The 27,810-nt window shown below is 34.2% G+C and overlaps 1 protein-coding gene across 1 annotated transcript in view; it reads right to left on the minus strand.

Annotated features, from left to right (window-relative positions):
- Nucleotides 1-27,810, minus strand: part of CSMD1 (CUB and Sushi multiple domains 1) — a 1,037,656-nt gene that overhangs the window by 40,967 nt on the left and 968,879 nt on the right. Inside the window, exons 51-54 of the mRNA XM_056488498.1 lie at nucleotides 21,698-21,892; nucleotides 19,112-19,285; nucleotides 12,040-12,213; nucleotides 8,542-8,715 (exon numbers count right to left, since the gene is read on the minus strand). Coding sequence (XP_056344473.1) covers nucleotides 8,542-8,715; nucleotides 12,040-12,213; nucleotides 19,112-19,285; nucleotides 21,698-21,892 — 717 coding nt within the window. The remainder of the gene's footprint in view (nucleotides 1-8,541; nucleotides 8,716-12,039; nucleotides 12,214-19,111; nucleotides 19,286-21,697; nucleotides 21,893-27,810) is intronic.

The raw sequence follows: 27,810 nt of genomic DNA on the forward strand, positions 1-27,810 counted from the left end.
ACAAATGAAAAAGAGATGGAATTGTGTTTTATGGCTGTAATAATAGATATGTAAAATTCTGTGGAAAAATAATAATTACATTCCTCTGCCAATGGTCCAAAGGTGAATCAATATCAGTTCGTCAATATATCAATCATATTTAAACTTTTTCTATATTAGAAATTTTATCCTGGTACAAATAGGACTCCTTGCTGTACTCACAGAGATCCACAGTACAGATGTATGTTTAGTACCCTGCTTTTAATACCATCCAAATTGGTTTTAGCTCAGGAATATAGCACAGGAAACTAGGCACACAGAGCTTAAACAGGACATACACTTTTACAGTAAAATTTCATTAATGAATATACAAAACTAGTGGAAATTTGCACGAGAACACATACTATTGAATTTTTCCCAAGCTATAGGACAAGATTCACACTGTTTATGAGATTAAGTTTCTTATAATGTCAAAATAATTTTTTTCCATGCAAACTATATTTTCAGTTTACTTTCTGGTGAGATTTTGGGTGGTTTTGTTTGGTGGTTTGTTTGGGTTTTGGATTTATTTGGTCTGGGGGTTTTGTTTGTTGATTTTGTTTGGGTTTGGGTTTTGTTGCTGTTACTGTTGTTTTGTCTGAGAATGAAGTTGCAAATGCTTTGGTATTCTCTGATGGAATGGGGACAACAGTAAAGATCTACAGGCACAATCCTTTAAAGAAAGTGCCTTCCAGAGCAAAAATGTAAACACTTGTCAGGGCATCACAGACTATCAGTCATACAGAAATCTCATTTGGGAATTATGGGAACTCCAAAATATCAGAAAGTACTATTTTTTTTAACTATAATATTGAATGCCTATTTTATTTCTAGACCAAAGTGATAAACAGTGAAATACAGATAAAAAGTACAGATAAAAAGTATGCAGAGAAAAAATCAATAAAATAAACAGTGAAATGCCATTATAGAATTTGTTTAAAAGAAAAACCAAAAAGTGTTTATTTTTCACTGCAATGTAGAGAAAATCATTGCTATTGAACTCAAATATGCACTAGATTAGTTGAAAGAGAACATTGAAAGTAACAGTTCAAATTATTCAAATTTTAATGCCAGAATATTCTTTGAAACAGAAGAAAAATCTGATGAATGTTGCTAAATTCTCTCATTTATTGAACGCTTTGTAGATTCATGAATACAATTATTTTCAAAAAATTCTTGTCATCCTATGGATTACTCAATTCTTTTCCTAGGTTTAATTTTTCATGAGCATTCACAAGTGCTGTCCCTTTTGTCAGTGAAGTTGAAATTATTAACACAAAACTAAACCAAATATAACTGCTTTGAATTGAATCTTTGGTTTAACAGGTAATTGTGCCAAGTTCACTTATGCAAAGTCAGTATTAGAACTTAAAAGGAACTTTTCTGCATGAAGATATGCTGGCCCATAGCTACCCAAAAGCAATTCTAACTGAACTATTTTTCAAGTCAATAAGGAGAACAGAAAAAGTTAATTCTCCATGCAGACCAGAAATATGGAATGTTCAAGGAATATATTGCAGTCCCAAAGTATCAATTTTCCTGTGTGATACAGAGTTTTCACAGTACCAGTAGTATCTGTTCAGACAGCTCAGTGATGAATGAAATACAAAACGGTCACCAAATGCATAAGTTCTGCATATGCTCTGTGAACAAAATTCTTGCATCATACATGAAGTCTTATCAAATTATTATGGAAAAGAATACAATCCCTCAAGTTAAAAAGTAACCACAATTATGCCTGCAGTGCCACTTAAGATCAGCTACCAGTTTTTAAATATATACACAAGTATTCTGTTGCTAAGAAGGGCTGCAGTAAGGAGTACTTTAGAAAAGCATTTGAATTGCTGGCATACAGAACTAAAACAGTATTTTCCCCAATTGCCTTTCACCCTGGGGACTCAATTGTAAATCACAGTGAGAGTAGATGGAGATTGCTTTCTCTCAATGACACCTGTCAAGAGTTGCATGGGAAATGAATTCTGTCAGTCTTGGTTTAGTCTTCTGAGAAAAATCTGGAGAATACTCCAAGTCTGCCCTGATAACTTTGGAACCTCACACTGAGTAGGTTCAAACCCTTGAGGACAAAGAAGTTAAAAGACCATGTCAGAGTCGCCTAGGGCAGCTCTCTGTAAAAAAGTTGAATGATCATAAAAAAAGTACATAATTCACAGTATTTTGTTTCTTGTTCTCACTGTTTTTTTTCCTTGATAGAAACAATCTCGAGCATCTTTTATAAATTTTCATATCTGATAAAAAGTATTTTTAAAGATTTTTGTGCGAAAAGTATTGCATTAATGTTGGTATCTAGAATATGTTTACTTCTCAGATTTTGCAAGGTATTAAAATAGCAAATTGACCAGAAAAATAAAATACTTACCTGTTATTTCTCTCTTGTGTTGTCTGTATGCGAAATTCGGTTTTGGGCATCTAAGTACAAGTAATATTGACACCATAGCTTTTGTCAGACTAGTACAAACTCTGGGATCATGACTTGAAGTTTTTTTCTTCAGATTCTTTTTTTAATCTGAGCATTGTTTTTCACCTGGATGAGAAACTCTTCAGTTGCCTCAAAAGATGTTTCTATTGCCTTTTGAATTGTCTTTGCCAGATGTCCAGGCTAGTTTCATTCCAGGGAGGGGCATCTCTGACAGATCAGGTAAACATCTGACAGTGTATGGCACCTCCCACAGCACCTCACTTCATTATTTAGGAAACTTACTCAAGCGCAAGTTATCCTTCTGAAGAATATCAGCATGCTATCGATATGACCAGACTAGGTATATCTGACATTTAAGTATAAATAAGTCACAAAAAAGGCCTCTGACTCTGGAAAAAACAAAGGTGAACAAAATGCATTTCTCAGCTTATACAAATCCTTGACTCCACCTGAGATGGAAAAATGCTTAAATTCAGAGCTGTTTTATCTTTGGGTGAGAAGAATTGGTCACCAGTCACGATCTCTCCAATCTTTCTATCAGCTGCTATTAGAAAGGTTTTCTTGTCAGTGAATGAGTGGAACATGTTACCACTAGTTCAAATGACATAGACACTAAAGAGAGCAAAATAAAATTTGCAATTCTTTGTAGATATCAGATTCCTGATAAGACATAAAAGCCAAATTAAACTTTTCAAGAATCTAGGAGCAATGAGATAAAGAAAGATAAACCTTTCAAGTTAGAAATTCAGCACAAATGGAGTATAAATAAATAGAGACTTGAATTCTTTATTACTAACAATAGCCTGGACTTCTTGATACAGACTGGAGAATGGAAGCTAACTCAAACCTCTGCAATTTTGCCAAATGGATCTTCCCATTAAAATATTTCTGGTCTTAAGAAGAGTATTTCTAACAGGAGAAAAGCTCCTAAATCTCATTTATAAAAAGATAAAAAGGAATTCTGCAGGAAAGAATAGCAAAGGATATCCACTTTTCCTGGTTACAGATTATGAATATGTCTGCCTTAATACAAGCAGAAAGAGTGGTATTTAATACAGCAGTTCTTGCTTCAAGAATAATATATGGGAAAATGACCTGCAGTTCAATCAGGAGTTCCCAGCCCTGATGAGACCATTTGATTCAGTTCTCATTATGGTTGTGAGGAGTTATTATGAAAAGTAGAAAGCATGGAGATTTGCTTTCTGTTCTTCCAAAGACTAAATTGAAACTGGTTCCTAAATGCTAATGGAAAAAAGTCCAGTGACCATACTTGGCTTAGGATTTAATAGAGTCATAACTACTTCTCAGGTAGCACTCAGGTTACACCAAGCTCTACTCAGGCAGGTTTGCAGCAGAGATCTGGGTATTGTAATTTTTCTGATGTCATTTGGTTCCAGTTTAAAGGCAAGTAAACCAACTGCTTGACCTGTTCTTTATAAAATAAGTAAAAGTAAAAATAGAGTCCATGAGGAGAATTACAAATGATGAATTTAAAGTCATACTTCAGTGACCTTCACATTCCAGAAAAGGTCATCGCCAATCTTTAGAAAATACTAAATACATTAAAAGGATTAAATATAAATTTTTAAACAGATATCAATGTTTAAATAATTCAGAAAATGTGGGGTTTCTATCTCACAAAGTACCTTAACATCACAACATGCCATTTTTTTACTTGTTACAGAAACAGTGGGAACATAGTTTTCCCAAGGCATGGGTATTTTAAGAACTACATTACCTCAGAACACAGGTCCAAATCAAATACTAAAAAATATGTAGATTTTAACAGATAAAAGGTTTTACTTGCTGAGCCAAAACAGTTAACCAGAACAGATAAAAGCATTCTGGAGTAGGGGGGATATCATTGCAAAGCATCTCAGTGCTTGCGGTGCATTTAGAATATATGAACATATTAAAATCCTTTTTTCATACAAGTTTTTATCATACAGCTCTTAAATAGTAAATATGATCTTTTTTTGCACATTATTATTTTCTTAGTCAAAAACCTCCATTTAATTTCTTAATTTTCTGATTACATAGGTAACCTGCTATTGACACAACAGACAGAAGCAATGCATCAGTGCAAAAGTGGGCCTAAGAACTGCCCCAGCTTTATTTTCCAAAAATATCAAGGTCTCTTATGCCTACATAACAGCTCAGTTTCAATATAAAATAAAATAAAATAAAATAAAATAAAATAAAATAAAATAAAATAAAATAAAATAAAATAAAATAAAATAAAATAAAATAAATAATAAAATAAACTTTTGCAATAGCTTCAAGCACCAATCTTTTATTTGCAGCATTTCCTGTACAGTTGCAGCCAAATGAAGCCAAGTTCATTATTGACTCAGATGAACTCAACTGAGGTTTGAAAGAAAGGTCATATGTAAAATCTCTGTTGAATTAAATGATACACGTTTGTCAGCAATCAATTCTTTTCCAGCAGGATATTTAAAGAGCTGGAAGATTTACTTTGTAAACAAATTCATATTTCATTGCTAACAATGAACTTTAAAACAAATATTTTCCACCATTAAATAAAAGACAATTTTAGAAGTAAAGACTCATGCCAGAAAAAGTGCTATTATTTGCTTAAGGTATGTTCTAATCAATTCATTAAGACCAAATTTGACATAGGAGTATAGTTGGTGTATATATGTAGTCCTTAGTCATACACTGCACACAAGAATACTTGAACTTGGAAGTGAAAACTAAACAGGGCTTTGTCCAGTCAGGTTTTGAATAGCTGTAAGAATAGAAAAAAAAAAATCCACAATATCTCTGGGAAATTTATTCAGGTGTTTTACCACCCTCACATTTATAAAGCTTTTTCCTATGTTTGATTTTGTACCCTTTGCAACATGTATTTTCAGTGAGCACCAATGAGAAGTCTGGCCCTCTTTTTTTACACTGTCCCTTAGATAAGTACAGATGATAAGCAACGTTGCCCTGAGCATTCTCCCTTAAGCTGAATAACCCAAACTCTCAATCTCTCTTCAAATCAGAGGGGAGCCATGAGAAAATTTTGTTTCTTTGCAGATATATTTAGGAAAGGGCAGAATACACCAGAGCGAGGAGGCCACACACACACACAGAGGCTGGTGAGAAATAAAAAAGGCAACACTGAGTTTAGAGGAGAAGGCAGTGCATGAGGGAGTAGATACTCTGCAGCCTGTGGAGAACACACACCAGAAAGAGAATAGCAGAGAGAAACTGCTATATACTCCAACTGCTATATAACTGCAAGGTAAATCCACAACCCCAACCTAAAATAAGAAACAATACCAATTATCATGAAATTATAATACAACACTTTAAATTTTCATATAATTGAAATAAGAATCCCCCACATTTCTAGATCAGGGACTCATGTCCTAGGAGAATGGTACAGAACTACTCTAACACTGATAATGCTTTAGGTCAAGTGGATATTCCCTTTACAGTACAACTAAATATCTTCTTGTGCACAAACACATTTACAACTGTAAATGTACATTTAGACAGTATATTCCTGTCCAGAAGGAGAGGTTTCTTGGACAAATTGTAAACTTCATGATAAAAAGAGCTCTGGGTTTTAGCAGGGTGCACAGAGTGGGTCATGAAATTAGGTGGATCCTTGCAGTTCCTGATGGAAGAGATACAAGACAGTTATTGAAAAAATATATGCTGCTATAGAGAAAGAAATACTAAGTGAAGAGAAGAATGAAGTGAAGAAACACTGAGTGAATGGCAAAAGTCCAGCTCCATACCACCTTCATGAGAACAGACAAATTGTAGATACTCAACTAAGAGAACTCCGGGCCACTCCAGTCTGGTAGGCATTTACCATCCTTAAGTGAATGGATCTTGGCAGAATTGCATCTATAATACTCACTCCTTAACAAGATTTCAACTCCCTTAACAAGATTTCAGACCATAAATTGGCCTGGATCAAACTCAAATTCATGTGAATAAATTTAAAAAGGACAACAAAAGTAGACAGGAGACACAACTGAAATAATGTTGTAGTAACTGTAAGCATCCTAATTCTTCTGTTCTTTTTAAAAAATTTTCTCAGTCTTTGTTTTTCCTTGCTTTTATTTTGATTTGTTTTCATTTTAATAAATGTAATGGAGTTCAATGTAAATAGCTGAGTATCTCAGCATGTAAATGAGGTTGAACTTCAGTAAACTGTTCTATTCTACCTCTGACAGCCAAACAACAGATTCTGATTGCATCTACAGGATAAGTGAAAGAGCATGTTTTTCTAACAAATAAAACCTTAATTAAATGCCTCACAGATGAGACAGAAGAGTGTGTTCACTTAGGTCTAGCAAAAGAAAACAGTATAAAAGGGAAAAAAATACATAAGTCTAAATAGGAAGAGTTTACTAGTAGTATTGTTTCTCTGTTACAATAATTATATTGCTATGTTAGTTACCTCACTTGAATAAATTCTGAGGGTCGTGACTGAGGGAATTGCCATCTCTTTATTGTTTTAATGAGAATGAAAGATCTAATTCCACACACACTGAGCCTGAAATTGCATCAGCTATCTCTGAAAAACATTATGATGAGCTAATCACCAAAGATAATTATTATTCTTAGAAACAACAGTTGTAATACAATAGGATTTTTAATAAACCAACAGGTGGATAATAAAGGTACAATAGTCAAAGTTAAGTTCTTACTACAAGATTTTTAGTCCCAATGTTGCATCCTTAGAATGACTTTGCTGCCTGCAATTTCCTTTAGCCCATAAAGAACGAAAAGCGTAGTACTTACACTGTTCTAACGTTTTTCTAGTGAAAGATAAACCTAAAGAAAAGCTTAATAACCATCACATTTCTGGAGAAAATTTTGTGTTCTATTTCTTTTCATGCTCCAAAGCAGACATAACCATCTGATTCTTTCCAGAACCAGTATATTAAAATTTGTTTTTGGTTTACATATTTGGAAATTAGCAGTGCTCTTAACATTTACAAACGAACCCAGATAATTCCAGCTTTGAATATGACCACGAAAAAAATTTGTAAATTAGAGTCATTAAAATACATTTCCTCCCAGAGCCTTCACAAAAAGAGCACTGAAGGATATGGAGTATCTCAAAAAGGTTTCCCCAGGCCCTTGAGATCTTTCAGTACATCTTACATGATTTATCTCATGTCCTGCCTTTCACTTCTCTGTCAGTTTACATCTATGATGTGGTCAGAAGATTTTCAGTCTGCCTCAATGATTCAAAAGGAAGTGCTTCACAATATAATTAAATATCAGTATCTTAATGGATTCAGCATTGAGAAAGCATGCACTGTACCAGAAGAAGTTATTTTGGGGTATCTAGCATAAAAACAATAAATTATTGAACAGATTTTAGGTGTCTGATCAAGATATTGGTGGAACAAATCAAAGATGAGATGTTAGCTCCATATTCTGCAACAACAGCCAAAAGTTAAAGAAAATAAGTAAAAAAAATTGGTCAAAAATGGAAAGAGTAAAAACAGGCTAAGTTCAGAAAGTTTTAATCCAAATTACACTACTGGAATCTGGACAAAGAATTCAATCTGAGAATTGTAGATTGTGTTTTAAAATGTTTTTGCCATTTTTTTTCCTTGTCCTTTCCTAATATGCACATTTCATACAGATTTTCTAACATAAACCTTTGCTTCATTCTCATCTCTCAAACATATCCCTCTTACCCATAGCACACCAGGAATGAATTTCAGATGTCTGTGCAAAAAAACCAAGCACAATGTATTTCTAGGAAACAAAATTAATAGTGTTTGCATACATAAATATTCAATTTCTTAACGACCATTTATGGAAACTGTATTAAAATATACCTAATTCATGTTAGACAGGCAACCATGATTTATTGATCTAATATAACTTTTGTGATACAAAGTTTACTTTTTATGTCTCTAAACTAAGTGCTGGTGATGGCAGTCTGACAACTTGGAGGTAAAATACTGAAAAGTCTAGGCTTCCCCAATACTCAGCCATAACAGCAATCTCCAATATAGAAATGCAGACACTCAAATAAAGGTGAGAATAAGTTCCTAAAGGACAGGCTTCTGAATTATATCCCAGTTTTTTCAGGCTCTTACCTCTGCAGTTGGGTAAAGAGCTGCTCCACTGCCCATTGCTTCGACACTGTGCTCGAGAAGCACCCTGAAGTAAGTATCCAGTGTTGCAGGTAAAATTTACCACATCATTTAAATTGAACTCACTGCCATTAGTCACTCCATGAGACGGATTCCCAGGATGTCCACATGTGATTGCTGTAAGAAGAAAAATAGGCAAGTTAGCACCTAAGTGAAAGGTACTAATCCGTGGAACCACTAGCAGGTTGGAGCTCTTTTGGCATTTTGGTTTTTGACTTTTTTTTTCCCCCTTCTCAATTTTTCTTTGACATTTATACAAGACATATAAGAAAAAGAATAGGATACATTTACTGATAATTCTTAAGTGCCAGGAGAATTTTTTTTCAACAAAACTCATAACCTACTTATGTTGAAAATTGTAATAAAAATAAATCTAAATATATATATATATGTGTATATATACATATTTATATATATATACAATATGCATTTTTACACATATCTGATATGTATTAGACCTTTAAAAATGCATTTAAAAATTCCTACTAATACAAATAAAGGAAAATATTTTTTCCCAGCAAGCTTAAACATGTAGTAGAGCCAAACAAATTTAATGCACTATTTCAGAACTATTTTCTGAAGTTCTACAGCAGTCCAGCTTCAAGGATCTTGCATTGCTTTGCTGAAGTAGTGATTCTTTTAATCCAATTTTCTTATGACTATAAATAAATCATTTTTGGGAGCAAATCTTTCCCATTATATATTATATGTGTTGATTTTTCTAAAATAGAACTTAAAAAATAAGCTTATTATGGACAAGCTCTGGTTTTCCATGTGACAAGATATTAAAGTATTATAGAAATAGAAAAGCATAGACACTAACAGTGTAAAGTCAGAATGTACAGATAAACACATGCACACAGAACTTCTCAACTCTGTGCTAGTGATGTCTATTGTACTTGAATAAATAACCTATACATGGGTTTACTTTTCTTTTGATTTTGTTGTGCTGCTACTCACAAGGAACTAAGCAGAAACCTTATTTCCCAATAAATCTCAATAAGAAGCAAGTGGAAAGACCTTTCAGAGGATACTTGTCTAAAGTGTGGTCCACCTGGTTATCCAGTAAAGAGATAGACGTGTGTGTCATAAATTCTGCAATATGAAGGAGGTTGACTTTCATATGAAACTAAGAATCTCAAGTAGTCCTGGGTAGAGAGCTACAAGTGCTTCCTTAGGTATTATTTTTTAAGATTACAATGCCCGGTACGTTAAAAATCTAAAAATTCTTTCAAAGTAAATTAAAAATACAAAAAGAAGTAATCTTTTGTAAACATCTCACAAAAAAAAAAAAAAAAAAAAAAAACAAAAAAACAAACAAAAAAAAAAACAAAAAAAAAAAAACAAAAACAATTTGGGGCAAATTTTCAGGGGAACAGCCCCTAATGTCTTTGTAATATCTCTGCCACTGTATTTGATCTACCTGAGATGGATGTCTTACGGTGCTGAGCTTTGTATCATTAGTTAGAAAGGTGTGGATAACACCCCATAATTTTGACAGTGCTGAGCAGCACAGCACATCACCACTGCTGTCTCCCCAACATTCCATCTTCCCACCAGTAGGCTGGGAGTGGTTGCAGCCTCACAAGAGGATATAATCATATCAGCAGAGCAAAGGGAAGTTCCATACCTCATATATAAAATCTAAGAGGAAGAAGGAGGAAGGAGCAAGGCAGGGTGGCAGCAGAGAATGAGGGGAGTTATCATCCATTATTTACATGTATGTCTTGGGGCAAGCACTACACATGCTGTCCTCTTATCCAGGAAGCAGCCAAACATTGCTTTTTCATGGGAAGTAGAAAATGAAAGTCTTTATTTTCTTTGCTTGCACGTGCAACCATTCCCTTCTGTTTTAGTAAGCTGCCATCTTATTTTCTTCCCCTGGCTTTCTGAAGAGGGAAGTGAGAGTAGCTTAGCAGCCACCTGGAATCCAGCCAAGGTCAGTCCACCACAGCCATATTTCTAGTTCAGGCTCCACAATGCTCAGTCAGAAGAATGTTTCAGTAGAACACATTTCTAGCATTAGTGAATATTATGTTTTCACTTTACATCTCAGAAATAAGAATCTTATTTGAATGGGAATTTCTTAAATAAATTAATCAAAGGAGGAAAATCCCCTGAAGTTTGGATGCTGACATAAATCAAATCATCTTGCATGGCTTTTTAGTTTAGCCGTGTTCTAAGCAAAAGAAAATCATATTGTAATGGAAAGCATTAAGCAAACTCTAATAACAGAAACTGATGCCAGTTCTTCTCATAAGAGTAATGGTAACATGCATTTAGGAAGAAGCAGCCTCCTGCCCCTCCCATGCCAACCCAGTTTTGCCCCTTTCTTTTGAAGGGATTTTATTCACTGCACAGTCAAATGAAGGCACTAATAGTAACAATGCTAGTTTTGGCGTTTCTCCTTTGATGAATATAAATCACTTGAAGATATAAATAGGACTTTAAAAGGACAATGACACTTATTTCCTGCCACTGTATACAAGTAAAAATTTTCATTTTACACAAAGAAAGAAAATACTGAACATTTAGAAATCTAATATGTATTGCACAGAGAAGCCAACCATCTCAGTGACTCTCTCTGCGTAGACAATACTTCTGTATCAATTGCAGACCTTTTAAAAGATGCAACACTGAAATAGTTGATATAAATCCTTTACTAAAAATAACAAAAATATGTATAAAAATGGGGCTCTTAAATAAAACTAAAAAGGAAACAAAATCAACTGCATAATAAAGTAGTAAAATAAAAAACAGATAAATTAGACTTGACTGATTAAATGGCTGACAGTTCCGAAAATGTCACATAATCTGACATAAAAATGAAGAATGAACTAGAGAAGGAAAGACTCCACAATTCTGGCACTTAATTATAGGATTTTCAGAAACAGGTGAATTAAGAAAATACTAAAGGCTATAAAAAAGTTAACATCTTTTCTAACAGATGTAGCATAATCTAATGCTATACCTTGGCTTGCATTGGTAAGTAAACTTGAGGCCAATTTGAAAAAATGGGCAGTCACCATCAGAACTGCACAGATGAATACTAGTCCAGCTCTGCCCTCCAAGCAATGAAAATATACAAAAGAATATTTTACTCTTGGTGAAAAAAAACAGGGGAGAGGCTCAGCAAGCCCATACTTGGCATAACAACTTTGCTTGGACAAAGAGAAAGTGATAGAGTAAATTACACAGTTGCAGCCTGCTATTCAGTGTCTATGCCATCCTGTTTCTGAAAAAACAGAAATTAGGAATTACTGAAAATATTAACAAGTCTGTGCTAGGTTAGAAATTGGATCACAGCAATCACTGTAATTGACAATAGGTCAAATAAATACCTGACCTGAACCCAAAACATTTGAACATGCAATCCACTGTTAATATTTGATTATGTTAAAAACAGTAGCAACAATTCAGTGAAAAATTAATTGTACTTACGGACACAAACAGGAGTTTGTCCAGACCACTTGTGGTCCTGTAGGCAAATTCTGACCGATGTACCGACAAGTCGAAAGCCAGGATTACACTGGTAGACTACAGTGTCACGATAACTGAAACCATCTCCACTTATATGACCATTTACAATGGGGTCTGGGGAGCCACAGTGACCAGCTACAGTAAAAGAACAGCCCATCAAAAATGCCAAACATAACATCGAAACAAAACAACCCAAACAAAACATCAAAAATAAGACTTGTCAAAATTTACAATCAAAAACCCCAAAATTTCAACTTTCCTTTCAATAAACAATATATTTAGAGTCAACTATTGCACTGTGCAGAACAAGTTCTCAGATATAAAACCTACAGATGACATTTCTTCTACTTCTTTGAAAAAGAAAATACTGAGTTAGAGAAATGAGAACTCTATTATAAAATAATAGTACGAGTTTGAGAGCTAAAGACCTCACACTTCTGTGAGGAAAAAGGTAACCTTACTATGGCACTTCATCTTAATAAAAAGTAGAAGTAGGGTATTTTTTTTGGTACTGACCAAATTGCAAGGCAATATAAAGAAGAGCTTACTATAATTTTGACATGAATATGAATTTAAAAGCATTTTCCAGACAGAAGGCATTAACAAGAAGGAATGTCTGCCAGCACTGTTTCCTCCTTATTTCAGTTGCTGTTAAAACATTACAGAATCCATTATTCCAAGATAATAGCAGTCTTGGCAGTGAGGAAGCCAAGTAATGATTTAATTCATTTTGGATTCTTCATTCTGTTTGAAAACACAGTTGCTGAGCAAAACACTATTTCTCTTTACTGATTAAAGAAGAGAAAAAGGGGGTTTTTTTGTTTGTTTTTGTGGAGACATTGATTAATTACAACTGCAGTAATTTCATCTGAAACTGTGCTGTCCTCATTTTGAGAGGTGAGGACTGGGACTTAGGGCTTAAGATTGCAGCAACAATGGGTTGTGTATGCCTGCTTCATGTAGGCTGTATCCATCAACAGCAACTTGTTTGCAACTTTTCTTCTGGATTCACTCTCCTTTCTAAAAATGCTCCTTTATTATGCTAGACATTATATTTTATTCACACTTAATGGCTCCTTTAAAACATTAGAATGATAAAGCATACACCACTTGATTAGGTTGCTCATACATGCAGGACTATTATAAAAATTCTAATTGTTGTATTGCTGATGCCTCTAAGAAGACATTGTGGTATTCTGCAAATTTAAGGAAGAGTGTATAAATGCAAGATTTCACTAGTTACACAGCCACTTTCCCCTTTAAAAAAGAGAATATGGCAACAGAGGACATTGTAAGTATATTTTTATCCTTGAAATGTGTCGTGGAATAATTTATCTTATAGTTCTCAGTCCAAATTAGTAATATGATCCCTTTCACCCTTCTCTCTCTCCAGACTCACTCAGCCTCTCCTTGTATAAAAGATACTCCAGCCCTGGCCCCTTAATGGATCCTTCCCCTGACTTGCCTCATTTTGCAGTATCTCCCTTTTATGGTGGAGGACACAAAAACTACACACAATTTTCCACATGATTGCTGAAGAGGAAATAATAACCATGACCTACTGACTACACTGGTGCTCATACACTTCAGTCTGTGATATTTTTACTGCAAGGCCACACTTTTAGTCAGCCTCTCCACTCAGTCACCTGGGTGCTTTCTGTAAAGATTGTTTTTACCCAGCTAGTTTAAAAATAGCATTGCTCGAGGCAAAGTGCAGGATTCTGGATTTGTCTTTCCTGAACTTTATGTGCTTCCTGCTGGCCCCTTGCTCCAGATTCTAAAGGACCCTCTGTCTAGCAGTACCACAATCCACACATCAACAGTTCTTCCATCATTTTGTGTCCCCCTCAAAGTTGCTGCAGCTGCATCCCAATTTGTTATCCAAGTGACCGACAGAGGCTGGATAGTATTGGCCTTTCCATTCATCCTTAGTATCCCCTGGCTCCTAGTCACACTTCAAATCAAAAAACAATACCCTTAGAGTTTGCTGGCTCAATTAGTTTACCATCCATTTTGCAGTCCCCCCATCCAGTCTCATCCCACCTCACTTTGGCTACAAGGATGAGAGGGGAAACTGCTTCAGAAGTTTTGCTACGCCACAAAGTGAAAGAAATCTACTGCTAAAATCTACATTCATGAGACAGGCACTGGAAATGCAGTAAGATTATCAAGGTTTGCTTTTGATTCTTCCATCTTGCCTGTTCCAAATCATCTTTTTATTTTCCCTGTGCCTAGAAATTAGTTCCTAATATTTTCCTCCCTATTTTTTTTTTCCCAGAGAGTGAGGTGAAATAGAAAGGAATTCATTTGGGATTTTTCATTCTCTAGATGTCAATAGTGAAGATTGAAATGCAGTAGTTGCACAGAAGAAAGACACATGACTGCAGGGAATTTCAAGAAGAAAGACAGATGAAATGTGCCACCTGGCATTAGGAAAAATATTATGCACTTTCTCTTAAATGGGGATTTAACTAGTTGCTGGACTTATCATGTGAGTAATTTCATTTACAGATCATTCCACCTACTGTTTTTAATGATTTTTCAGGGAATTTTGACTCATTTAGATTAATTATTCCAACATATCAAGAACTGAAAGAGCATTACAATGACACAAACTGTATATAATTTTCTCTTCAACTAAGAATAAAGAAAATTAAGAAAGCTCTGAAGAGATTTTTTTAGTAAAATATATCCTCAAGAATTTAGAAACTTGTTCATATACATCAAGGTTGGTTCAGCAGTTTTATTCTAAACACTTGAAAAGCAAGATAAAAACAATTATATTTTATTTTATTAAGAATTTCAAATATAAGCCAATATCATAATATTATACTGCAATTTACCTATGAGTTATCAATTAAAGGATTAGATTTTTTCACACAACTACAGTCCACAGCAGCATATTTTCATACTGAAAAGGCATAAAAACACAGGAAAACGATCTTTTCAGGAAAACACAGTGATCCATAATTAAGTGCCACTGATTTTGCAGATGAAATTAGGCAAATTTAAATGCTTCCAGTTTGCCCTATGCCCTTTATGAACCTATGGTCAGCCATACACACAAAGCATGCATAAAACCACATAGGTTTTTGAGACTTATAGTTGCAAATATTCTTGGAAGTGTGTGAGTGGAAATGAAAGAAATTTTGCCTAACAATTCAAATTTATGCTTGTATAACTAACAAAAAATACATGTAATGCTAACAAACTGAAGACTTAGGCCTTATATTGAGCCTTAGACTCATTAACTACAGTCCTTGATTTTAGCTTTCTTTAGAGACAAATATAAAGAATTGACAAAACCTTTCCTAAGATACAGAAATTAGTGTACTCCTTTAACCTGAAATAATAAATTAATTCTAGACATAATCAGTGGGTAACATAAAGTGATATCTATTTTCATCTATTGGGTGTCTTGAGTTATATTCATGTGAGTACAGCGTAGATAAAAACCATCTCTAACTCATTATAATTCCTTTGAAATGGAAAGGCTTATTTAGAGCTCCCTGGGTGTTTGCCTTCTGATTTTCACAGGCCTCAGGTAAGTCTTAAAGGCACCTCCAAAATAAATTAGGGGCATGTTGTCCTTGAAATTCAGGAATATTCAACTAGCAGTATTCACATCACCTAGCTTTAAAATTTAAGAATTTACCTTTCCTGAATTGCTCTCTGGAGGAGTCTACATAGTTCCATTGACCTTGGATTGTAGTCTTAATTGCATCTAAATTAAGTGTTTGAAGAGCATGGCATTAATATACCTTATGTGAAAAAGTGTAAGAGTGACAGGAAGGGGCTGAGTAGCAGAACTAAAATCTTCTGCAGTAGCCATGGGGTAACTCATATTTAGATTTTCACACTCAGAGCTGTATAATATTTTTATCACTATAGAGCCTGTCTGATTTTGAAATAGCAACACCTAAGTACTGATTAAACCTGCTGGCTCTAAATGTGATATTTTTTGTCTGGTGAGGTAGATCCATGCATTTAACTGTTCTAATCATAGGGCTTCATTCAACAATGAAATCCATCAAATAGGAACTTAAAGTCTCTCCAAGTTTTTAGAAAGCCAATTGGAAGTATCATAAATCAGACAATGCTTTTACTACAGTAAGAGTTCCTGCAAGAGGTCCTCTGTTCATTACAAGTCTGTAAAAATAATTTAAAATGCAAAATGCAGATAGTCAGGTGGGAAAAAAATAAGAAGTTATTAGCTATAAGAAGATAATAGTAATCGATACCACTTTCAATGAGTATTTGTAAAAAACCGAATTAAAAAAAATCCAGCATCAAATTACTCCTGGAGAAAAAAAGGATGACTTCATATAAATTGAATTCAAGCTGCATACAGACAGTCTTTCCTAAAAATGACATCTCATAAACTTAATAACTGTTTCCCAAAGAGTTAAAAGATTCACTAGGTATTGTTTCTAAAATGACTTTCAGAATAATGTGGTATTGTTCTATATATGTAAGTCCTCCATCTCTACACTATTTGAATCTAAACTCATGACTACCATAGACAGTTAATCTTCTGGGACATTCAGTGTAAACATTATTTCTCAATAGTCAGAATAGAAGAAAAAAACCTCTTTTCCAGCCTTTCATAGGCAAGAGTGATTTATAATACAAACAGAATCCACTGACATGTTTGCATTGTTTGGTTTGCATTGTTTGGTTTGCATTGTTTGGTTTGCATTGTTTGGTTTGCATATGTTGGCAGCCAAATTATCCTGCATATAGCCTTTCAAAAAAGAAAAGTAGTACATAAGTACTAAATACTGTTAATACTGATCAGATTATGAAGTGGAATTTCAAGTTATTAAAAATTAATGAATACTGATACCTATTCATCACATACAGGTGTCAGGCAATACCCTGGCAATGAGTGGTACAACACACTGGAAAAAACCTACAGGGATAATTGCTCTATTTTTTTTTTGTTGTATTTTTTTGTGTTTTTTTGTCTTTTTTTTGTTTTTTGTGATAGAGCTTGCATGCTCAGAACAGAAGAAAGGATTGTAGAAAACACTCACACACATACAAGTTTTGGGCTGTTGGATCTTCACAGTTGCAGTTCCAACATATTTAAATGTCAGTCTTAGTCCAGGGATATCCTAACACCAATGGATGGCTGATTTATTTTTAGGCACAAACCTTTGTACACTTCTACTGTTGAAGTGATGAACTTATGCATGTGAAAAAGTAATGTTAAAATCATGGCATTCTTCTAAGCAGCATCTCAGTGCAATTTTTTCCTAGGTAAAAAAAGTTTATTTTACCTCTTTATTGCTTTAAATATCAAAAGAAATAGCAATTAATGTACTCTCCTTATGCCTACATCCTATGCTCTCTTATGCCTTATTTCTGTCATCAAAATGACTTATTTCTTAAAACAGCATATTTCAAATTGAACAATAAAGTGTGAAAATATATCATGCCTGAGAAGTGTTCTTTATTTTCATAAAATTTGCCCACAACAAACTACATCTTGCTGGGAAGTTACTAATAATGAACTGACATTTAGAGGTTAGGTAAGTTCTGTGAGCAAATGGTGGCTACTTCTGACCACTTCATGTCTTAAGAGACAACATACTATAAAACTATATTCAAAATAATTGAACTACAAACATTCCTGTTGCAAAATGAAGGGGTCAAACAGGAATACCTAATGAAAGGTTATAAAACCTTAAGTCTGATCTGAATTACATTATTTAGTGATATTTTTTTCTTGTGATAATATTCTGTCTTTATTTTTCTTTCTGCTGCAGCCTAGTATCTGTGAGAAATTGAGATACTAATGGTTAGTGACTCAAATATTGCTAAGATCACTGTAGGGCTTTGCCCACAATGGCAAGCTGCATAAAGACTGTGACTGCTCATGTGCCTCCCCCACACACCAAATAAGCCTCTGCAAATCTGGACATAAAGTTAAGCCACCTGATGGGAGCTTGAGATAAAATAAAGGTGGTTCTATTGCCCAATTATCTCGGGTCTAAGTGAACAAGCCTGGGGAGAAGAATGTATCCGTGGGGAAAGCCAACTCAGCAGCTATGCCAAAATCCAGCTCTGTCTGGGTCCAGCATAGGGAGGCCACAGCCCTCAGATTCATTTCTGAGGCATTCCAGCAGGGGACTGCACATGATCCACAGTGTGGTAACAGATCCACTGGAAAACTCCCCCACCGGCCAGGAGAGGTGTTTGGACATTCCCATGTATACCTGAATATAAAGATAAGCATGGAACACTGTGTGTTCTGCTAAAGTGATATAGTGAGGCAGTAGAGAAGAAAGATGCTCTTTATGTAAGGTTGAGCTCTGAAGAGGAAAGAATTCCCCCTTCCCTGAGAGCAACTGAGTGCACTCAACTATAAGGCAAGAAGAAAATCTGCAAAATTAGGGCAGACAAAGCAAGTAACAGATTCCAGAAATAAACATCCTGTTCACAATGAAGAATAAACCCACTGCTGAGCCTCAAATGTTACTCAAAAAGAGAACCCTTTTCTTATGTCTGTATTGGGAGTGTGAACCAATATGAAGGGATCTGAAGAGAGCAAGAGTTGGGGTGAGAATTAATGTGCAAACTATATAAATCTCAGGGTTTTAAAGAGTTTTGCTTCACTTTTGACTGCCTCTTTTCTGCTTCCCCTGACCGAATGGTCAATAAGTTCAATGCTCAATTGTAGCTGGAATACATCAGGAATAGTCCTAGTTGAAGATTATCTTGAAGCTTAGTTTCATCACACACCCTGCAGCACAATGAAAAGCTCTCTGAATGTGGGCAATTATTTGAGTTTCTTAAAAATCATACTGGTTTGAAAAGCATTACAACAACATAAAAGGTAATTTAATTTCTAATAAAAAGATATATCCTAGTAGAATAGTGCAAAATAATATTCAGTATATGATACTTTCATATTTAAGGTACCTTTATTTTTAATTGATTCAAAAATGTTGCTTGACAAGAGCTGAATTCCAGCTCTTGATACTGCATAAGACAAAACAAAAAACAAAGAGAAATTCGGGAGTTTTACCTAGGCATTGGGTTTCAGTACCACTCCAGAGACCATTTGCCAAGCATTCTCTCACATGGGAACCAACTAATGTGTATCCTGTGTTACAAGTGAATATTGCAGTAGCTCCATACACTGTTAAGGTTCCAATCTTATTTCCATTTGGTGGAGATGGAAGACCACCACAGGAGATAACTAGGGGAAAAAAAAAGAAACAGAACATTTTGAAATATGAAAATGCTTTTAATTTTTTTTTTTTTACTGGAAGATAATACATCACTTCATGTTTTCTTAAAAAGTAAATGTAATAGGAATAAATACAAAAGTTGTATTCCATAGAAAGGATTTAAAATTATGCCTAATTTGGCAACGTATGTTCTAAATCTAAAGATACTTTGGGATACCTGCATATCTTGACAGTAGCCAATCCATATTTCTAGTTCTGAAACAAGGGAATTATATTAGTTCCTCAGAAGGTTGTGGTTATATTCCATATATGCATATCCATAGCTGCTCCTCTAATACATTTTCCCTGGTTATTTGTGCCAGTTTAAAGGTATTATAAATCTTTTGAACATTTAGCACTCTGAATTTTTAGAACTGTCTTTTTTCTCATTTCCCACTCCTACTTATAAGCATATAGCAAAAATGATAGTCTGCTTGCTAAAACAATAAATAATCTGTTTTTTCCAAAGACTAGATTTGACCACTTATCACAGAAACTTTCTGTAGTATCAGCTGGAACCCACGTCTATTGCACAACATATGAAAAATTGTCTTTCAAGAATGTACCAAACCATAATTTAATTAAAACCATTCTGTCATTTCTTTTGTTTCTAGAAGAATATATAAATAATATTGCAATTTAAGATGAAGACCAATCTTCAAGAGCTTCAATTGTAATTAAATTAATATAAATCATATGTTTACTTTCAATCTGGATCACAACTAAACTTCCTATCTGAAATCCCAAGGCCCCACTCATATATTTTAAAATGTTCACTATAGAATACAACATGGAATTGTGCAGAATTTGGATAAAATCAAGTGCCAGCTACCATGTAGTTAACTAACTCAGTCATAATCAGAAAATGTATGATCATAATTTCTTAGATACATAATGTGCCCAGACATGAGTAAGACTCATTTTGACTATGATCAAGTCACATTAATGTAATTTGTGGATCAGCCTAACATTATAATTTCTAATTTTAATGCTGAATATTAATTACATTTATGTTTAAAAAAGTAAACTCTTTTTGAAGACTTTGATTCAATAGAATGAACAGTTCTAAGCATAATACAAATGCTTCATTGGCTTTAATTTCAGAGATTACAGTAAAAAATACATAAACTACATGAATAATGAGCTATATTAGAATTTTTAGGCATCTGTTCAACATATATTTAAAAAAAAAAACAATTTACTAATTAGATTTCTCTTAATCCAGAATGACCTCTAATTTGAGGATTTGAATTCCTTTAGAGATACTAGGGATAATTAGACAATAAATAGATAAATATAATCTAAACTCCTTATCATCAGTGTTTCAATTAGCTTTCCTACTGCTTCAGAAAAACAAACAACTAGAAAATAAATAAATAAATAAATAAATAAATAAATAAATAATCTATCCTTAGCAGTAAACTGTAGACTCCACAAAAATAGTCTGCAGCATGTTTCTGGATCTTAATAATCCATGTCCAATGAAAATATTACTGAATATTTCTTGGGGGATGACGTTTGCTACAATTAAATCCTAATCTGTCCTCTAGCAGAGGGCAAAATAATGTACCTTTCTTATAAATTAATTAATATCTCTTCAATCAGTAATCCTGTGTTCCTCTATCTAATACTTTTCTTTTGCTTAACTGCATCTGATGTGGATCACTCAATTTTCTACTCACATAAAATTTCTGTAATTGTAGAGGGTGGAAAAGAACTATATTTTCAAAGACTTGTCAGTCAGCAGCTGAACAGCAGCATATACAGCAGTAGCTGCATATCAGGCAGCAGATCAAAACTACATTTTTTAGTCTGTGTGCTATTGCAGTTAACATAATTTAAAAAAATAACATATTTTTAAGGAAAAAATGACGTTTTGGAGAAATTTATTAAGACTTTGGCACTGTAGCCCTTTAAATCTGTATTATTCCACTGAGATTGCCAAGGTTCTCTAAAACTTTAAAAATCCAAAGTCAGAATTGATGGCATTTTTTTATGAAAACACTACGAAAGCTCATATGAATGCTTCTCCAACAGTACAGTTTTAAGAAGTCAAAGCAATATCATCTTCTAATCTAACTCTAGTCTGGAATCTTCTAAAGTAATACAATTTCTCCTATTAATTTCTACATACTTATGCACCACCTATAAATAATAAATACAGATTAATTTCTTGATGCTACTTCATTGGTTCTTGTATGAATCATATTGTACTTAACACCTAAGGAGTTGGAATAAATTAATTTCAAGTTAATGAAAATTTCACATTTTTTTAATTCTTGGAATGTGAGAGCAAAATAGTTTATTAAAGCCTTTATTTAAAAAAGAAAATAGATGTATTAAGAAGTATAGGATATTCTGTAAACAAGTATGCTCCTTACCCTTACAAGTTGGCTTTTCACTGCCTACGCTCCAGGTTCCATTAGTCCTGCACTGAATGAGTCTTCGACCCAACAAATAATATCCAGGACTGCAGCTGAGCATGACTTGAGCTCCATACTCATTCAGTGACCCAGAAATCAGTCTCCAGACAACATGTTCTGACAGAAGAGTCTCTATGCTGGGGCAGGTTACAGCTGTGAAGAGAGAGCACGTACATATTAGCATTCTGCCCCAAAATTTCTTTACAGATGTATGCCTTGCCTTACTGACAGATGTTTCACAATCTAAGACTTAGAATACCATAGTCATTTTGGAAATACAAGTTCTAAGAAAAATAATTCGCATACAGGGAGTATTACAAATTGAACTGGAGTCTGTAGTATATTTTCACTTAGTGAGTGTAGTGGAATAATGACATACAGTTATGCTCTCTAATGAGATTTATTCAAAGATTTCAGAGACAAAACACATGACAGACTACAGTGGATATAAAAGGGAAAGCAAATATTGCTATGTAATATTTGCAAAGCTTGAAGTTCTTAAAACAGGCAGCCATAAAAGCTGCTAGTACACATTGAAAAAATAATTACTATAAAACCATATATTGTGGGTACACAGGAAAATTATTTCATTCCAGTTTAGAAGATGTTAAAAATTGATGATATTTAGGAAGATTTCTAGAGTTATTATAGTTCTGTTGTTTTTAGTATTTCATATTTTATAAGAGAATACAGTTACTGACAATAGACAATAAGTATGGTTTATGTTCTTTTTTCAGTTTCAATTTGATGCTCTGCAATTTCAGTCCACAGAATGTGCACAATACTTATGATATTGACATGAATTCTATCTTAATGTACCTATGACTCTAGACTGGCATTATGAAAATATTTGTGACTATTTAAAATAGTTATATTTGTTATCTTTTATCATGTTTTTATGAATTTTCCTGCATATAAAACATCTGGGTGAATTACTGACTGTTTATGTCACTAAGTGAGATTTGCTACTATGTCACTAAGTGAGTGAGATTCACTACTTATGAAAAAAACTACTACCCCAGAAACAGTTAAGAAAAGCTACACTTTCCAAGGAAAATCAACAAAATAAATACATAAATAAATAATTACATATTCCATAACCTTCACACTGTCTGAGATGTATAAAGAGATTTTATCACAAGTATGAATGTGTGATGGAAAAGACTAGTTCAGGCAATCATTGAACTAAAGGGAAAGTGAGAGAATGAAAGTTCTTGTAAAAATTTGGATGTTAATGCTATACTTCTACATTTACCTTTTTCAATAGTTATCTTACCATGGCAAATTTTGGCATCCAAGAAAATCAGAACTGAACACAGCATATCTATGGATATGTGTAAGTATTTATAAAGGAGAAATATTTTGCAGAACTTCCAAATGACAGATTACAATGTTATATTGAGTTGAAATTGTTGAATATTTTGTTAGATTTTTTTTTTTTGGTATATCTTAGGAAGGATTGCCAGTGTACAATCACTTTGAAACTTAATAGGTCTTCACTTTGGCCTTTAAAATAATATTATGGCAAGTGAAGAATGGTATCCCAGGTTAATAGAGGACTACCTACTTCCTAATTTAATTTATATTAGTATTGATACTAAACTGAGTTTCATAATTATGGAAAGATTATGAACTATTCACCAAGAAAAAATTTTCCATACTTGTTAAATAAAATATGCATATTGAAGCACTCTACTTGCTACCTTGTTGTGAAAATCATCTTTCAGAAAACAAAACATATTATAATAGGAACTTAATGCCTATAAACTTTAACATTTTTATCACTCCTTCTTCCAAGCAATAGTTTTATTGGTTCTTTCAAATATGAAAGCAAGCTTCTTATTTAGTTGAATAGCAGTAATTTTAGTCTTGACAATAAAAATGTCAAGACAGGCTCAGAATATGTAAATGAGCTGCATAGATGTTACCTCTAGATACTGAGGTCAGTATACAATTTAATCTTTATATATAGATACACTTAAATTTGCAAGCACACTTCACAAACAGCTATCAGATTCTAATGCATAAATGTACAATTTCTAATTCAATATGTTCTCCAGTACAGAATATACTTCTAAACTGTGTTGATGTAATCAACTAAACCTGCTGCTCGAAAAATTTTAATTTTACAGGGACTGATTTTGATTTATTAAATTCCTCATCCTTCAAGAAACAAAAAAGAGAGTATTAGCAGATGCTCGATTTTGTGCACATGGTTTGTGCAACTTGCCTCTTAGGGTCAGTGTTTTGGAAATTATGGTCTGGTCACTATTTAAATTCTCATTTACATAGATGAAACTCTGTAAGGGATTATCTCAACTTTGCAGATGTGAAGATGTTCTCTTACTTCTCCAGGCATTTTTATACAAAAATGTATGAATAATATTGATTTACATAAAATACAGGTCAGAAAACATAATTACAATTTGAAATCATGATTAATATTATCTATTTTAATAACATGACAATCTCCATATATTGATAATTCTAAATAGACTCAAAAGCAGGGAATTCATAATGACATATAATTACTATAAAAAAAGAGTTGTTATGAAGTCGAAATAGGCAGAACTGTGAGGTCAACGCATGGCTTTGAGGCTGGTGTAAATGGAAAAATTTGGGGTTTGTTGACCATGAGATGATCTACTTAACACTTGGTCTACTGACACCTGATAAGATGGACCTTTCTCAGGAAAAAGAGCTCTATCACAGGAGCCAGTGGGGCTCACTGACAGAGCTTTAATATAGTTTGGAAAGGGAAAAAGGAAAATACCAGTGATGAACGATTGTATGGTGTGCCAAAATTTGAGGAAAAAAGCGCTAATCCCTCAATCTGCTTCACAAGGTGCTGGCTACAAAGTATCACACTTAAAATGTTTCTACACATGCACATAGCAAAAGTAAAGCAAAATGAACTGCAAGGTTTGCCCCAGTCCCAGTCTGGTATCATTGGCATAAATAAAATCTGGTGGGATGAGTCCTGTGACTGGAGTGCCCTCTTGGATGGTAACAGGCTCTTCAGGAGGGATAGGCAGGGCAGAAAAGGCAACCAGTGTTGAGGGGGTGGCACAGATGTAATAGAAGGGGTAGAATATATGGAGTTATCAGTCAGTGATGCTCAGTTGAGAGTTTTTGCATAAGAATCAAGGGACAAACAAATCATGTGAATGCCATTGCAGGAGCCTACTGTAGACCTACAGCAATGAAGGTGATGCAAAGACATTATTCTTTGAGCAATTAAGGGATGCTTCCAAGTCAACTGCTCTTGTCCTTATGGAGGACTTCAACTTGTCAGAAATTACCTGGGAGAACCACACAGCTGCTACAACCCAGCCCAGAAGATTCCTAAAAATCTTGGATTATAACTTTATGGAACAGGTCCTAAGGGAACTGGCTCAGAAGACACCTTCCTTGATCTATTGCTTGTCAACAGGGAGGATCTCGTAAGCTAAGTGGAGATTGATGGCTGTCTTGGCCACAGCAATCACAAAGCTGCTGAGTTTAAAATTTCTGTTGACAAGAAGAAAAGTGCCAGCAAAACCTCAACTCTGGAACGAGAAGAGCAAACTTCAAACTTTTCAGGAAACTAGTAAAGTAAATTCCCCATGGAAAATATTTTTAGTGGTGTTGGGGTCCATCACTGTTGGTCACTTTTTAAACATTGCCTCCCTAAAGGCACAGGAATGTCAGAAGTCAAGCAGGTGAGGCAAAAAGCTGGCTGGGTTGACCAGGAATCTTCTCTTGGAAATAAGGCAAAAAAGGAAGGTGTATGCCCTGTGGAAGCAAGATAAGGTATCATGGAAAAATACAGAGATACTGCTTGTCAATGTAGGGAGAAAATTCATTCAGTCAAAGCTCAACTGGAGTTGAAGATTTCCAAAAATACAGTGGATAATAAAAGGAGTGCTTTCAAATATATTAATGGCAGTGTAGAAATAACATTACAGGACGAGGATGGTCACCTCACAAACAGGGACGTGGACAAGGCAGAGTTGCTTAATGCATTCTTTGTCTCTGTCCTCAACACAGATGATGCACCAAGAGGGTCTCAGCACCCTGAACTGGAGGACCATGACTACGAGAATGATCAAGTTGCAGTCAACCCTGAAATTGTGTATGAGCTGCTCTTCCAGCTGATCCCTACACATCTATGGGGACTGATAGGATTCATCCAAAAATCCTCAAAGAGCTCGGTGATGTCACCACAAAACCTCTCTCGATGATTTTTGAGCAGTCTTGGGAATCTGGAGAGGTTCCAGCTGACTGGAAGCTGAAGAACATTGTCCCAATTTTCAAGAAAGGCAAGAAGCCTATCAGTCTCACTTCAGTGAAAAATCTTATTCCTTTACTGCTCTAAATATAGAAAGTGAAAAATAATCTTCATGGAAAAGCTTATTTTGGGAAGTGTTGCAAAACATCTGAAGGTTGCTCCTCAAGAATACCTTGAATATTGTGACTCTGAGTGCAAAGAAAAAAATATACAATGTTCATGATGGAAAAATATCTCAATTACAGGAACTTGCTATTTAGCAATACTTGCTATTATTATTTTCAAGGAGCGCAAGATACTTGATTGCCATACTTCAGCTGGTAGTTAACAATCACAAAAAAGGAGAAGAGCATTTTGAACTTACTATTTGGCAAAGTTAATGCTCGATATTATATTTGTCAAATATAATCTTTTGAATAAATTTACTATTAGATTAAAAACAATAGCAACATTAAGGTGAAGTAATGCATTATATCTGGGATACTAGTGTGGTTTAAATTAACAAGTATTAGTAAAATTAGAAGACACTAGGAAACCAAGTAATCCTATATATCACAGAATCTATGAACAAAGTCATAAGAACAAAATAGGATCACTTGAGCAAGTTGATAGTTTTAGTATGCTGAAAGGAAAAAAAAAAAAGCTGTTCACGTTGGTCAATATATTCAACCAGGAAAGGCTTCAAAATCTCAAAATGAATAAAAGGATCATGTGGTATTCAGCATCAGTCTGTCCATTCAGTCAGCTATATCAAGACAATCTGCTACCAGTCTAATGCATCTGGACTAATTAAAAATTGCTAAATTTATGAACTGTTTTATTACAGTTCACTGAATAAGTGCTCCATGTTACATACGAATGCTGCCAAAATACTACAAAAAATACTTACTGATTTGTTAAAGAAAATGGGTATGATGTTCTGAATGTCTTAGAAAATAAAAATCACCAGCACAATATCTATGATAAGCTGATAGTGAATCTTTGCCTGTTTATCTTAGCAAATTTCGTTTTGCATTTATACTACAACTAATGTTTTGTTTCAGAACTACTTATGATTCTTAGTTCTATAACCAGATATTTTCCAAACACATTGAAAATTATGAAAAAGGCTAATTTATAAACATATAAATTATACAATTTATAATTATTTTTCAATTTATTTCTAGAAAAAAAGATGATCTGAACCATCACTGTTACAATTCAGCACACTACAATCTCAAAAAAAAATCTACAGCAAAATCTGCAATATGAACATTATAGAAAAGTGGCATTAGCTGTTCCTTAAAATATTTGCTATGTTGCTTAAAATAATTGCTAGCATCTGATTTAAATCTTTGAATAAATATATTAAAGGAATACTGAAAAAGAGCAATAAAATGATGCAGTTATAGGGACTATCTTAACTAATTAAAATGCTAGAAGAATAAACCATAAACTCACTATTCAAGGTTATGCATCCACATACTTCTATGAAAACAGTAAGAGCAAAGACCAGAGAGACATGGATTTGACAAGTAGACAAATAATGGATAAAGATGAACCTTGTGAAGTTCAACAAGGCCAAGTGTGAGGTCCTGCCCATGACTCAGGGCAATCTGAAACACAAGTACAAGCTGGGCACAAAATAAATTGAGGGCAGCCCTGAGGAGAAGGATTTGGGGTGTTGGTTGGTGAGAAGTTTGACATGAGCTAGCAGTGTGCACTGGAGTCCAGAAGGCCAACTGTATTCTGGGCTTCATCGAAAGAAGTGTGACCAACAGGTTCAGAGAGGTGATTTTACTTCTCTATGCTGCTCTTGTGA

Source organism: Oenanthe melanoleuca, chromosome 3 (genome assembly GCF_029582105.1).
Source record: "Oenanthe melanoleuca isolate GR-GAL-2019-014 chromosome 3, OMel1.0, whole genome shotgun sequence".
Classification (NCBI taxonomy): Eukaryota; Metazoa; Chordata; class Aves; order Passeriformes; family Muscicapidae; genus Oenanthe; species Oenanthe melanoleuca.